The 14,538-nt window shown below is 39.8% G+C and overlaps 1 protein-coding gene and 1 long non-coding RNA gene across 2 annotated transcripts; both read right to left on the reverse strand.

Annotated features, from left to right (window-relative positions):
* Window positions 1-6,900: 6,900 nt before the first annotated feature.
* LOC148908150 (uncharacterized) lies at window positions 6,901-10,601 on the reverse strand. The gene is made up of 5 exons (XM_089035477.1): window positions 9,887-10,601; window positions 8,715-8,812; window positions 8,269-8,483; window positions 7,370-7,667; window positions 6,901-7,253 (listed from the first exon to the last, which is right to left on the reverse strand). Exons 1-5 carry the CDS (start codon window positions 10,599-10,601, stop codon window positions 7,119-7,121), a joined length of 1,461 nt encoding a protein of 486 aa, XP_088891603.1. The 3' UTR covers window positions 6,901-7,118.
* Window positions 10,602-12,899: 2,298 nt separating this feature from the next.
* Window positions 12,900-13,992, reverse strand: LOC148908151 (uncharacterized). Its single transcript, XR_016120853.1, has 3 exons — window positions 13,857-13,992; window positions 13,397-13,429; window positions 12,900-13,279 (listed from the first exon to the last, which is right to left on the reverse strand). It is a non-coding gene; the product is annotated as an uncharacterized LOC148908151 (long non-coding RNA).
* Window positions 13,993-14,538: the final 546 nt, after the last annotated feature.

Here is a 14,538-nt window from a genome sequence, read left to right on the forward strand (position 1 = left end):
ATGCGCTTTCCAGTCAGGGCTGCCTGTGTGTAACGCAATTGACGCCATGGGACTTGTACGATGTGCATCACTTTTGACCGTTCCAGTCTTTATGAAGTTTTTCATGACAATAAACCACTCCAAAAGGTACCATATACATCATAAATACGTTATGCCTTTTCTTATTAACATCATAAATCTCACAATTTGATTTGGAAAACTGATGTGGAGCATTTCAGGAAAAAAAGAAGTTTTACTAAATCATCGACATATGTCGAGGGAATAATATACTGACTATAGTAGACTAATTTAGGTGTTTCGGCATCAAACAGCATCTAAAAGCTTCCAATTTCACTTGGTCAAGTAATGATATGTTAGAAAAGGTTGAATATCTTTATTTTAGATCATTCGATTGAGGCACATTTAGTCGGATAATTTTTATTTCTCGCGCTTAGTTAATTTAGCGTATCGCGTGACCGTTACAAAGTGGCTGTTTTGGACGTCAGGTAGGCTCAGAAAAAGGGCGCTGAAAATTCGTTGTTTCAGTAGCCCAAAAATTTTATGTCGTATAGAAAACGCCGTCTTTCGCGAAAACCAAAAATCCTGTGAACATTTTTATATTTTTTCCATTACTAACTCACCAAAACCTATCTTTGGAAATATTTTGGGAATTTTCGATTTTTTTGCATTTTGCACGCCTCTGGTCGACATTTACTGATCCCCGCTCTTAAGTCAGTTACAGCTACAGGAGTTATGGGCAAAAACAATGTGTTTGAATATCACTAGCTTGCCTAAAGTTTTTTTCTTATCTAGGCACACTAATTAGTTCAGTCTGGACTTTCGACATTAGAGAGATAAAATCTAGGTCCCAGATTTTTAGTTGGCATACCAAAGTATATACCTGTGTTACGGAGTAGAGAGGACTATACATGATAAAAATTCTAGTAAGTTTGCTTTTCCTAATTTTTCGGGTAGTTTCCGAAACATATCTATTTATATTGTATGACCAACAATATAATTATTGAATGCTGAAAACATTCCATGCACTTGCTTATTTACTCAGGTTATTGCAGAGAAAAAGTGCTCAATAATGATGGTAACTGAAGTCCTTATTGAAATTATACACCATAGGAAATATTACGCTCTTTATTTCTCGAAAAAACCATTTATATTGAGTTTTTTTTGGTTTGGAACTAGTCAGCGACTTCGCTTTTATGTCACGCAATCCCCGTGACATGCTCAAAGTTTTACTGCATTTACAGGCTCACTGTGTCGCAGAGAAATAAAAACCGCAAGATATTTTTACATTTCCTTGCTGTTGAGGCTTTCTTTAGTAGGATCCAATTGATAGATTGCATTAAATACGCCAGACTTTTAAAAAATCGACCCACGAAAATCACTTCTATTTGCCCTCAGTCACGTATTCTAAAAGTAGCCTTCACATCATGATTTTTATCTTTTTTTCAAAAAAAGCTAATTATTTCAAAGTACTTTCAAATTGTTATCTAAGAACTGCTTTACATTGGAAAAATAATTGTTTGTGAAAATACTTTTTGTACTTGATGCCGCAACCCGTCGAATATCGGCTATTTTTCCCGTTTAATTTATTCAAAATCGAGCGAAGTTCGGCTCTGGAAAGAAAATCGTGTAAAAAATTCATTTAAAAATATTTCTAAAAACTAAATGCATTCCAATTACTTTTGAAGTAAGACAGTTTTGTTGGCAAAGTTTAAAGGGAATATGTTTCCCTACCCGAATTGCACCGGACCGCTTTTACAGAGACTGCCTCTTAACAGATCGTCATACTTCTTTGCGTAGAAGTCAACCGAACTCTCCGACGTTGCAATTTTATCTTCAAATGATCGTAATTTCAGTTTTGAAGGCGCTATTTCAACTAGAATCAGTTTCTTTACCTCTTCTAAGGATACCATGGCGAATTAAGAGCGTATGTCTGTAAGCGTCGAGAATCTTAAATCAGTTTCAAAAAATCGAATTTCTTTTTATTGTACCAAAACAACCCTTTGGGTAAGTTGTTTTAGGAAATAATATCAAAATGTCCCAGCGCGCTTTTATTTTTAAGAAAATTGCAAAAGTTTGAAAAATCGATTAAAATGGGTAATTTTCCTAATTAATATGCAAAAATCGGTGGCCATCTTTAAAGAGCTCTCAACAGATCAAAAAGAATCCAAATGAATTCATTTTTCGCAGGCAGTTAAATCAACTCTATATCTTTATGAATGGTTCAAGAATTTGTAATAAATTGCTTTTTAAATACGAGAAATCGGCCTTCTAAAACATGTTGTGTTTTTATGATCGAGCGGCAGTCAAATTATAGGTAATAATAATAATGATAATGATAATAATGATAATAATAATAATGATAATAATAATAATGATAATAACAACTTTATTTCAAGAGGGTAAAACACATAACAGATACGCAAGGTACTGATAAACTAGTGGCCCTCAAAAAGAAAAAAAATTGGGAAGGTGGGAAGGTACGGGTTGAGTTTTTGAAGTAGGACTTCGCGGTTGACCATGTCAAACCCCTTTTTGAAGTCTATGAATATGAGACCGGTCAACTTGTCGTCATCCAAATTAAATAAGATCTGGTCTGTTAACTTTATTGATGCTGATTCGGTGGAGTGGTTAGGCCTAAAACTAGACTGGAATCTGTAAATGAGTTTGTTGGATTGAAGGTAGGACCACAGTGATGTTTTTCAATAACTTTTGAGATGTTAGGTAAAAGTGAGATGGGACGATAATTGCAGCATTCGCTTCGTTGCTCATTCTTAAACAGTGGTATCACCAAGGCCGTTTTCCATTTGGAGGGAAAGCTATTCGTACTAATTGATACGTTGAAGATCTCAGTAATAACGTTTGTTAACGATGGAGCAATTGACTTCAGAATTTTAGCGCTGATTCCGTCAGAACCCGTAGCTTTATTAACAGGAATCTTTTGAATAAGTTCGATGACATCATTGGCCGTAATTTTTGGAACAATAAAGGGTACACTGTCTCTAAGGCGTGATTTATATGTGAAATTCAGCCTCCAATATCGCTGCTGGTACCTAATAAATCGAAAGAACACTTGCACAGCACGAAAGTACACATATTCTAGTTTACTTGTGCTAAGTTTGAGCTCCGACTATTAAAATGCCACCGCGTGCCACGGCTAATCAATTACACGGGTTGTTTATCAATATAACACTAAATCGACTCAATATTTCTTTTTGTTTTTAATTTTTCATGAAGATGGTTTGCCAAGAGTATAAATAGCATAACTAGAGAGTAAATACTCTTCAATCAAGTGGTCCTCTGTGTTAATCCACGATAATTGAGCGCAAATTGAGCTTAAAACCATGTCACACAATCTAGGGTCAGGACAAATGCACCCTGTCGTCGGTGGCTTTAGCAAGATTTCTTCCCCAATGCAAAAGATTTATCTCCTACTCTGAGATACCTAATGCTCTATGAATTCAGCCGGTTTTTAAACTATTGAACCGGTTTTTGATGAATTATTACCATGACTGTCTTGAGAGTTGCATTTAAAAACATTTAACGTCCTAGCGAGCTGTCAACGGCACTCTAAATAAACACATGAATTCTACCAAATCGTTATCGTAACTTACCAGTTACCAAACCACCAAACTTTGATTACTTGCTCTTAACAGATATTGCAAGTTTCTTTAACTTCAAATATCATTAGGCGTTTTCCCTGTTTTAACGGATGGTAAGACTGTGGAGTGACAAGCTTTGTCACTACAAGTTGAATTAATTTTCTCAGAAAAGTTATTAATTATCTATTCGAAAACTTTAGTCAAGCTCATCCATTATTTTCCTTAAAATGTTGAGACTTCGTTAATGATTTTTTTACTATTCCAATTAGAATTGCAATACTAGCCTTTTTGTGATTGAGCAATTATTCAAGGAATCTTTTTTATTTAAAATATAACTCTCTTTTATCCGATAACTTGAAATACTACAAGAGAGCTTGAGGACATTACATGATGAATATGGCTTTTTTTGTATTCTTTAGCTTTAGGAGTGATTTATAACTTATTCCCCGGCTTTTGCTCGCCAATCTGGGCAATCGAACCTACTCCATATCGCTACCAAGGGCTTCGGTCCATCTAAGGATGCTTTACGAATGTCTTCGGACCAGGGGAATTTGTTACTCTTAAGGATATGCATATCTATATGAGTATATATAAATTTAAAAACACAACGAGCTAGTCAAGATCTCCTCTGCTCGGGCGTAATGTTTTCACGTGTCATTCCCCAGAGGATCATTTTTCCTTTTTTTCATCATATTCTTCTGAAGGGAGTGACACGTAGTCTTAAATGGGGAAAAACTACGCCCGAGGCGAGGAGGTCTTTTGTGACTGGTAGTAAATGCATGAAAGGGTTAGGGTTAGATTTCACTTCCTATTTGCTTTGTACATGTTCCTAACTTTTTCCACGGCTTTTGCTCGCCAATAGGGGCAATCATACCGAGTCCAAATGGCTAACAAGGGATTCGGTCCATCGATGAAAGCTTGACGAATTTCTTCCGCCTTGGGGAATTTTTTGATCTTGAGAATATGTAACATCCATTTCTCAATCACCCTGACGTCGGATGGAGACCATGGATAGCGGTTACCGTGATATCTGTAGTGTATTGTAAAAAAAGTAATCGGTACTTCTGTCTTACATTGTATTAACTGTATTTATGATATGAATTTTGCAAAATAATCTCTTACTTCCTATGAGGAACAAGGCCTCCGTGTGTTCATCTTCCTCTTTATCGTCCTCGTGGTGGACCTTCTTTTTTGGCGAAAGGGATGGCCTCTCTCGGGGCAGCAGCTTGTGCCTTTGCTTTCTTCATGAAATAGAAAAGGCCAGTGATTAGAGGAGATTGAGCTGAAGCTCAACATTTAGATAATATACCTACCCTGAACTCCTTGCTCAGTGCCACGCACGCCCTCTTTGCCATGTATGACTTTAGGGACAAGTCATACCAGGACTCCTGTACCCTTCTTGAATGTTTCATCAAGGAAGCGAGGTTCGCCATTTGTGCCTCAGTGGCCCCCTTACTCTTCAGGTGGGTGACCCACATCTAGATACATGCAATAACATTTTGATTATCGTGAGGAATGGGTCAGTGTTAGGGTTTCTGACTGTTGCAGACTTGAACTTTTTTCCCGTCTGCACTTTCATGCCACTCATTTTAAAGAACCTCTTCATCATGACGTGCACATAGGACGATGCGACTGGTCGGCCATTTGTGGACAAAAAGAGGTGGTCTGTGGCGTCACATTGGGCGAGGAGGAATGGCCTAATGGTACGCTTATATTCCATTAGCATTTTCATCGTCTGTAACAACAACATGAAGATCAATGTTATGAAGATTAGTCCAAGTCACATCTCTTGGCGTAATATACTACATCACTTACTTGGGTATCTAAATAGATGGTCAAGGGACCACTACTGGCAGATGTCTTATGGTAAAGGACGGACAGCTCGTAGTACCCTTCGCTGTTGAGGGCACTACGGCTGTCCACGTAGTCCTGCACCATTACATTAGAAATAAGGGAGGATCTAAAAAACAGAAGAACTATGAGATAAAAATGAAGATAACATAAACCATTGATTTCGATGTCATACCTTGCTGCAAAGGCAACCACTAAGACCAGACAAGATAGTCTGTCAGCTGGCGTGCCTCCAGATTTGAGAGAGGGGGCGCCGTCACCTTTTTTGGTCGTACAGTTGTAAGAGCCTTTTTTTTGAGCGTTGTCCATGGTCAGACCCCATGATTGCTTTCACCTGAACACAAGAAACCATAGATTACTTTACATGCGAGGAGGAGGAGGAGGAGGAGGAGGAGGAGGAGGAGGAGGAGGAGGAGGAGGAGGAGGAGGAGCTAGTTACCTTAGCGATGTACTCCTTAGCTGATCTTCAGGCAAATCTCCCCCGTGGGGGCTTCGTTTGAAAAGGAGGAAGGCAGAGAGCAGCTCCTTTATGGTTTTCATTGAAGGTGCTTTTTCCCTTCCCCTTTCCCTTTACCACAGGGAGAAGAATTTCTGATGTGTCTGAATAATAGTCGTCCTCCGAATCACCTTTCTCTTCCTCGGAATAAGACTCATCCTCCGAATAATACTCGTCCCCTGAATAAGACTCGTCCCCCGAATAACTACCCTCTTCTCCAGGGACAAACTCAGACCCTGAGTCAGACTAAGCATGCCTGAGAGGGAGAGGAACAGTTGTAATCAATCTTCTTTCCTTAACAAGTTGTTATGGTATTATATGCTTACGTTTGCTTTGCAGGAGGTAGGCTTTTGGGTGCCCGACCTTTTTGTTGCTTGGTTAGTTTCCCTCTTGAGGGCTCAGCATGCCTGAAAGGGAGAGGAACAGTTGTAATCAATCTTCTTTCCTTAACAAGGTTTTATGGTATTATATGCTTACGTTTGATTTGTAGGTAGGCTTTTGGGTGCCGGATCTTCCTCTTCTTTTTTGTCGGGACCCTATTTAGTAAATGGTGACAATATAAACATGATGTTCCATTGCAATTACTGGACATGTGTATTGCTCTATGATGGTCGCCTTCGTGAGAGAGTGCTACGAAGCGAAGTGCTTGTCCAGCCTCGCAGCAACTCTCCCACACCCATCTATGGGACAAATCTTCCATTTCGTCTGGCTGCGTTTGGTTGACAAGAGGTGGGTTCTCGATGCCATCTATGCATCCTCCAGCTCCTTCCCCGCCAATCCATGGGTAAGAGTAAGGTGCCGCTTAATCTTAAAGACTGTTTTCCCGCACATGCTGCACAGATGTTTCGATCTTTGGTTTCTAGGATTTTTTTCTTTTCTTTTTTTCTTTTTCTGTACCTCCTCCTCCTCCTCAGAAGAGGAATCTGCCATTGGAGAAGGCGCAGGGTTAGGGTTAGGGTTAGGGTTAGGGTTAGGGTTCTCTCTTTTCATTGCCAAAAAACAAAATTCTACCACCCTAAAGGAGGTACGAAGTCACGAAGTCACCACCCTTCACCAAATAATGGTAGTCACCGGCCTAAACCGGGTGCACTCCTTGCCAAACAATCCCCAGCAATCCCAATCAATTAATGTCTTCCGGCACTTCGGAACGTCGTTTGTTCCTGACTTGATTGTCATGCCTGGAAATGGAAATGAATTATGATTGCATCACTTACCACGATAAGAAAGTCACCACTCTCCTCCGTGATCAGCTTTGCCCTGTGATTTTTGACATAGTCTACCAGGATGCTGCTCAGTTCATGGTCATTCTGAAAGGAAGGAAGGAAGGAAGGAAGGAATGAATGAATGAATGAATGAATGAATGAAACCACAATTATTATTATTATGATTGATCGATCTGAAACAGATTGTGGCATTGCATTACCTTCAAAATAGTGGTATCTGAGCCGTAGGTTTTGACGGTTTTGTACTTCTGAAATCGAAATTTGACACCTCCATCCTCTTGGAGCTCGACGAGGTTCTTGCCAGCCACTTCAGGGCTCGTGAGGCTCGATCCCTGGGGAAGAATTTGTAATGTCCGGATTTCGCAGGCCCTGGAAGGTGGCACCAGCACATACAGACTAATGAGCAGAAGGTCAGCGCATTCTTCGGCTCTGGCTCTCTCCGTCCTTGCCATCTCCACCCTCTCCCTCTGTCGTGCCAAGCTGGCAACAACCTCGTCCCTGAATTGGAAAAACAACAACAAAGGATTAGGGAGATCTGGATTGGCTAGCTATTGGAGTATTTTAAGATCTGTTAAAAACAACTAGTGCTTAAACATCTATGTTAAAAATCAAATCAAAAAAGCTGCAGATAATACAGTCAATAATACAGTTCACATCCATCTCAATCCAAAACAATCCCTATAACCACCGCACAGTTACTGTCAACCAATAACAATATCCAAAGAAATGATTATTCTAGTTGAGGTAAAGTATTATGCTCGTCTGAAAAGAAACTTAGGTCTCGCTTGCTCATTTACAGGCGAAACCAGGAGAAACACTCCAAAAACCTCTCCCCCCCCCACCCCCCCCCCCACGTCTAATATCAATAAATAATAATTTCATCGATCCACCTGTGACATAAATACTAAATTAATCATGAATATTATTATCATCCTTGTTATAGGTAATGATTTTTTAGTCTTTTCATTTCTTCTAATTTTTAAGATCATTGTTTTTGTTTTGAGCTCTAAGCCTTTCATTTCATCAATGTAAAACTGAAATTTTACTGAAGTTTTCATTATATTATCATTATTATCATCATCATCATCATCATCATTACCACTCAAGCCAACTGTTCTTCTCCATCAGGTCCTCCTTTGTCGAAGCACTTTCTCTGTGTCCTTCCCTCTGCAAGCAAGCCACTTGAGCACGTAGCGTTTTGATGACCCCAACATCCGTAAAGTCAGGCGAATCTTCGGCATGTATAAACTTGGCTGGGTAGATAAGAGCCGCTACGTGGTTAGCCATTGTGTAGGCCTTCAAACGCCTCTCCACCTGGAAGAAGGTCAATGTTAACAGTCTTAGTATCGATATATGCCCCCAAAATTTCCCAATTAAACCCTAGATGCATTTCTATAAATGTATGCATATGAATGTTGTAAAAAAATATTGTAAAGATGAAAAAAAAAAAAAAAAAACCCCTAGATGTATGTACGTAGAGCTGGGCGGGTCATGACTATTTCTAAACAAAAGAACTGAATGCTAGACAATTTTACTTTCTCTCACCTTGAGGTAAGTCAGGTACTTTTCAATGACATTGAGTCTTATGAACAGGTCAGGGCTCAATCTTAAAGAAAGCACCTCGCTGGCAAAGCCAAGAAAGCCTGTTGAGAAAGAGTCGAAAAGACCCAATGTTAACAAAAAGCATAGTCACACAACACACCAAAAACAACAGATCCATGTGGATGATCATTTCATTTTCTCCGCCCTTTCTGTACGCGAGATATCAATCCACTTCAATTTACAGTCATGTCAATATTATGTATTCATTTCAACCAGCCCCACCCCCCTCCCCCGATACTAATCACGACACTAATGTATGAAAAATTTGATTCAAAAATAAATTATCTTTAAACAAGGTAACTCTCCACCCCAGTCATGCCTATGCTGGGCAATTCCACATGAGAAATTGAAATGTTTCAATAGTCAACATCAGCTTGTTTCAGCCAGATCATCTTACTCCAAAGGAATTTATTAGAAAAGAGAATATCCTAAAAAAATCTATTAGTAATAATTTCATTTGTTGTTGACCTTTCAAGAATTTTTGACACACAATTGGATTGAAAAGTTGATAATTTTGGTTTTAAAATTCTAACTTGTTTAGTCTTTTGCCCTCTATGTCATAATAATCGATCTATATCACTTCTTTCTTAATCCCAGACACTTATTGGAAAACAGAACGAATGTTTCAACTGATTTTCATCGCTCAGGAGACCCAAATAGACAGGTTTTGGGTGGAAGAAATGAACATTCCCAAAGATGTCATGTCCAAAACAATTTATGGTCATGTCCGCAACACAATGTTTTGCTTAGTAAATCCACAATAACAAATGATTTTTATTGGTCCTTTTAACATGAGGTATTAATGACTAATGACTAATCTTAGAGAATGTCTCATTTCCATTCAAACAATTTCCATCTGGACTTAACAGACACTTAAAACTTTAATTTGGTCTCCAAATGTCATGGAATTGCCCACTGTAGTTATGTATTCATTTGCCAATGCCTACCAACCCCGAATGCTAATCTCAACTCATGTATTTAAAAAAATGCATTCAAAAGTATATTATTTTTTAAAAAGTGACCCCACCCCCCCCCAAAAAAATTAGTAAAGATGATGAGTGCATCGAGCACTGATTTTATACATAATGTATCAAATAAGCTGACTGTTTACTCACACAAAAGTCTTTCTTGAGCTTTGGCAAAGGTGGACTCGGCAACAGGAGGCTTTTGCCTCTGAAGATTTATCGGCTTTGTAAAGTACAGGTTAACCTCTTTAAGGAATTCTTTCATGGTGGTGGGGAGGTGTTTGAAGTCTACCGCATACTTCTTGGTCTTTCCGGTGGTCAAGTGGCTTGCTTGGGAAGGGCTTGAGGGATGACCCTTAGACGGAGCAGGAAGGTCAATTTCTGTGCGTGCAACTGTCTTCTGGCTTGTGGAATGTTCTTTAGGCGACGCATCCTGGTCAGTGTCCTCGAAGCTAATAGGGCTTGGGGCAGGCAGCAGGTCCATTTCTGTGGCAGCTGTCTGAGTGGTGGAATGTTCTTTAGGCCACGCATCCTGGTCAGCGTCCTCGAAGCTAATAGGGCTTGGGGCAGGCAGCCGGTCCATTTCTGAGGCAGCTGTTCGAGTGGTGGGGTGTACTTTAGGCGGTGCATCCTGGTCAGTGTCCTCGAAGCTAATAGGGCTTGGAGAAGGCAGCTGGTACATTTCTGAGGTAGCTGTCTGAGTGGTGGGAAAATGCATGGCTCTTCTCGCGGTCTCGTACTGTTGTTGAAGCACGTGGAAGGAGTCAGCGTTGTTCAGTCCGAGGAAATCTTCCTGGCCATCGCTTTCTTCAACGTCGCTGTCGCTGTCAGAAAATTCGTATTCTACCAGGTTCGACGGGAGCATGGTTTAAAATGTAGAGAGCTGTAGTTGAAGGAATCCAACGAAGGAGGATGAAGAAGCAAGTTCGCCGCGAGAAGAGCCGTGCAAATGGTAGCGTCGTTTTCGGTGGTCATGGAGATGGCCAATGGCATCGCTGGATTTCTGTATGGACAGGAAGCGATATATCGAGGTGAGAAATGTCGAGCCATTTGAATGGCAAAGCCGAACGCGGCCTGAAAAGAACTGGCTTTTTCGTACTAACCTTTTGAAGATTTCTTGGCTCTTTCTCTGTCCTAAGGTGCCCTTTTCCCTCCCCTCTCTCTTCTGGCCTCTAATTTAGAGCCAGAAGGAGAAGGGAGGGAGAAAAAGAAGTGTTTTGGAAGAGCTCCTTCTAGCCCTCGTCCGCCATTTTTCAAACTGTGTGACGTAGCACTGACCGCGCGAGACTGGTATATGTCTGAAACCACAGGGAGCCCGAAATGAACCCTTCCACAAATAGACGTCACTTCCGGTAATAACTATTTTTTGATGGCTTGTAGAATCCTGGAGGTTGTTTTGATCTCTTATTTTCTGGTTTGATGTCGTGAAAGTAGTCAAATACAATAGTTTGAGGACTTATCTTGATATGTTTTGACTTAGCATACGCTAGTTGTCCCCCCCCCCCCCCCCAGCCAACCGCTTGCTTGTTAAACGTATCGAGATTTTGAGATGCGTGTATAAAATGTGTATATTCATTTATTTATTTTGTTTGCCCCCCAGTCAACTCCAAAAAGTCACGTGATTGATAGTAAGCAATACTCTTTCTGTACTGACTGTACATGAAGTAAATAGTTGAATGGTGAAATATTTCTTGATTTGAGTGATGCGCATTACTAGTTACAACAGAAACACTCAAATGCCTTACCTGACGTCATCATCATTAACATATTGGAAGTATAAACCTTCATACAATACATTCAGTACTTTAAATAATTAATTCCTTTTTAAATTCAAGATCAATATAACGCTCTCCGTAATGCGAGAAAAAAAAGAAAGAAAAAAAAAAAAGGATGGAAAAAGGCATTAGAACACATTTTTCATCGATCGCGCGCGCCTCCTTGTTTTCCTTTCCTATGCATATCGTTCGTTCGTTCGTTCGTTCGTTCGTTCGTTCGTTCTTTCGTTCGTTCATTCATTCATTCTCTACATTGGGCGCTGCCTGTGAACGAAGCACGACGTGCTCCTTGCACAAGCCACCATCCCCACAAACAAATAAATCGATACATCCATCAAAAGTTAAAAAAAGCCTTTTTAATGTTGAAGGTGTGGCCTGTGGATTTAAAGGAAAAGAAAAGACGTGTTGAGTCTGCAGTTCAGAAAGTAAGTAAAGTGCTACATATTCAAGGAAACGGGATTCTTCAGTGAAATTATTCTATTAGCCTTAGTACCTTTTACGCGTGGCCTTCTGGCCGGGGAAGGGCACGCTCTTGACACGTGCCCTTTCCCCCGGCACCTGTGACAGGTCTTGGAAGCGTCTATGTAGGAAAACAAATCGAGTTAAAAATAACGTATCAATCGATACTGCGTTCAAAAACCAAATTTGGATCTGTACGTAGGCCTATCAGCTATTGAACAATTGATTTTACCGTGTGCAGTGGCGGCCGGGCAAGCCGCCTGTTTGTGCCCCCGGCCGCCACATTTGTAACAGTATCCAGTGCGCCCTAGAAAAGAAAAGAAGTCGATCGTAAGGCTGCGATGTCGAATGTTTTTCTTTTCTACCAGCATTACGTAACAACATTGCATAATCCATTTTTTGAGACCAGGATTCCTTGGACTTCCGGTTCAAGAGCGCATGCCTTCAAAGACTTGCCAAAAATTAAAAATACTTTCCCGATTTATGAGTTTTATTATGTAATTGTATAAACTTATTGTATTGTAAACCTTTTTTGTAAAAAATGTAGAACTGTAATGTAAACTCTAGGTGGTGTGAAATATGATATAAAAAAAATTAAAAACTTTAACAACGTAAAAACTTACTTCTTCCTGTCGTTGCTGGGGGAGGCGGGTCTAGGTCTAGTGATGAAAGTAAGAAAGGAAAAAACTGAGACGCCTTTATCATCACGTAGATCATCGCACGAGCACATGCAAAGCATACATGAAGTAAAAAAAAAGCTATACAAACGTAAAAACTTACTGGTTCCTTTGCCGGGTGGTGGGGGAGGCGCGTGTAAGTCTTCTGATGAAAGTAAGAAAGGAAAAAAACTGAGACGCCTTTATCATCATGTAGATCATCGCACGAGCACATGCAAAGCATACATGAAATTTTAAAAAAGCTATACAAACGTAAAAACTTACTGGTTCCTTTGCCTGGTGGTGGGGGAGGCGGGTCTACGTCTTATGATGAAAGTAAGAAAGGAAAAAACTGAGACGCCTTTATCATCATGTAGATCATCGCACGAGCACATGCAAAGCATACATGAAGTAAAAAAAAAAAAAAACTATACAAACGTAAAAACTTACTGGTTCCTTTGCCTGGTGGTGGGGGAGGCGGGTCTACGTCTTATGATGAAAGTAAGAAAGGAAAAAACTGAGACGCCTTTATCATCATGTAGATCATCGCACGAGCACATGCAAAGCATACATGAAGTAAAAAAAAAAAAAACTATACAAACGTAAAAACTTACTGGTTCCTTTGCCTGGTGGTGGGGGAGGCGGGTCTACGTCTTATGATGAAAGTAAGAAAGGAAAAAAACTGAGACGCCTTTATCATCATCTCCGAGGGAAAAAAAATTACGTATTGTTTGCTAGGCAAACGCACGCGCAAGAAACATAATGCTTACCGATCTTCTCCCCCCCGTTCATATCGTCATATTCTGAGGAAGGAATAAGAAAAAAGAATGTGAACATTCAGTCATTAATTCAGCATGAGAGTACTCGCACGTTGGGATTAGGGATGTTGCGCGCGATGTCGAATAGGTTGCTATGAATAGACGTCACTTCCATTAATAGCTCTTTTTTGATGGCTTGAAGAATTCTGGAGGCTGTTTTGATCTCTTGTTTTCTGGTTTGATGTCGTGAAAATAGTCAAATACAATAGCTTGATCAGGACTCATTTTGATGTGTTTTGACTTAGCATCCGCTGGTTGCCCCCCAGTCAACTCCAAAAAAGTAACGTGATTGATAGTAAGCAATAGGACTTTTGAACGCTTATTAGAAAGCAAAATTCCCAAAAGGTAAAAGAAAAATTGAAAGAAAAAAACAATCCAACAATCGATTTCGATATATGATGCCAGTACATACCACTTTGTCTAGACATGGCCGTGTTTCTGAAAGAAAACAAATGTAAGTTGCAAAAAGTAAGTAATGAATAATTTGAATGAGCCTCGTTTTGAGTCATAAATGCATATCGTTCTTGTAAACTTCGGCGTTATTGAACCTTGCAAATATTATTGTTCTTTTTTTGTCACATACCATACAAATCTGAAAATGTCGATGATGACAATGATAAATGAGATGGAGGATTGTGCATTTGATGTTCAGGTAGGCTGTATTGAAGTTCTAGCTTTCTTAATTATACCACATTCAATTCTAAATATATGAGCGAGATCAAGTAAGCGAACTACTTAAAAGAACGCTTCTATCGTAATATCTTCAAAGAAAACGAATGCTAGGAACATATGGGCATGGAATGCAATACTTTTAGAGTGAACGAATCCCATCAAAACAGAATAAATCGTACTACATTTGGAAGACAGAAATTTATACATTTTCAACTTACCTTCGCATTCCAAAGACATGCACGTGAGGGTGACAACATGTAATCGAGGTTCTAATCGATATTGGGACGGAAACGGGCTTCTCACAGGGGTAGGGTGGGGTCGGCGTGGAAGATGAAACGGAAGACATCTTTTGATTGGAGTGGGCTTTTTGGGTGTGATTTCTCTTACACCACGTACCCACGTTTTTTATTCCGTAGATAGAT

This window comes from Actinia tenebrosa, unplaced genomic scaffold (genome assembly GCF_029948245.1).
Source record: "Actinia tenebrosa isolate PJP-AT-01 unplaced genomic scaffold, QUT_ActTen_1.0 PGA_scaffold3__52_contigs__length_22856419, whole genome shotgun sequence".
Taxonomy (NCBI): domain Eukaryota; kingdom Metazoa; phylum Cnidaria; class Anthozoa; order Actiniaria; family Actiniidae; genus Actinia; species Actinia tenebrosa.

What these genes read in the sequence shown, in the direction of transcription:
- LOC148908150 (XM_089035477.1), bottom strand. Translation starts at nt 10,601, where the DNA reads ATGCTCCCGTCGAACCTGGTAGAATACGAATTTTCTGACAGCGACAGC. An exon ending in AGCTCAAGAAAGACTTTTGT is followed by an intron (nt 8,813 to 9,886) that starts GTGAGTAAACAG and finishes CTTTCTCAACAG; the next exon opens with GCTTTCTTGGCTTTGCCAGC. An exon ending in AGTACCTGACTTACCTCAAG is followed by an intron (nt 8,484 to 8,714) that starts GTGAGAGAAAGT and finishes ACCTTCTTCCAG; the next exon opens with GTGGAGAGGCGTTTGAAGGC.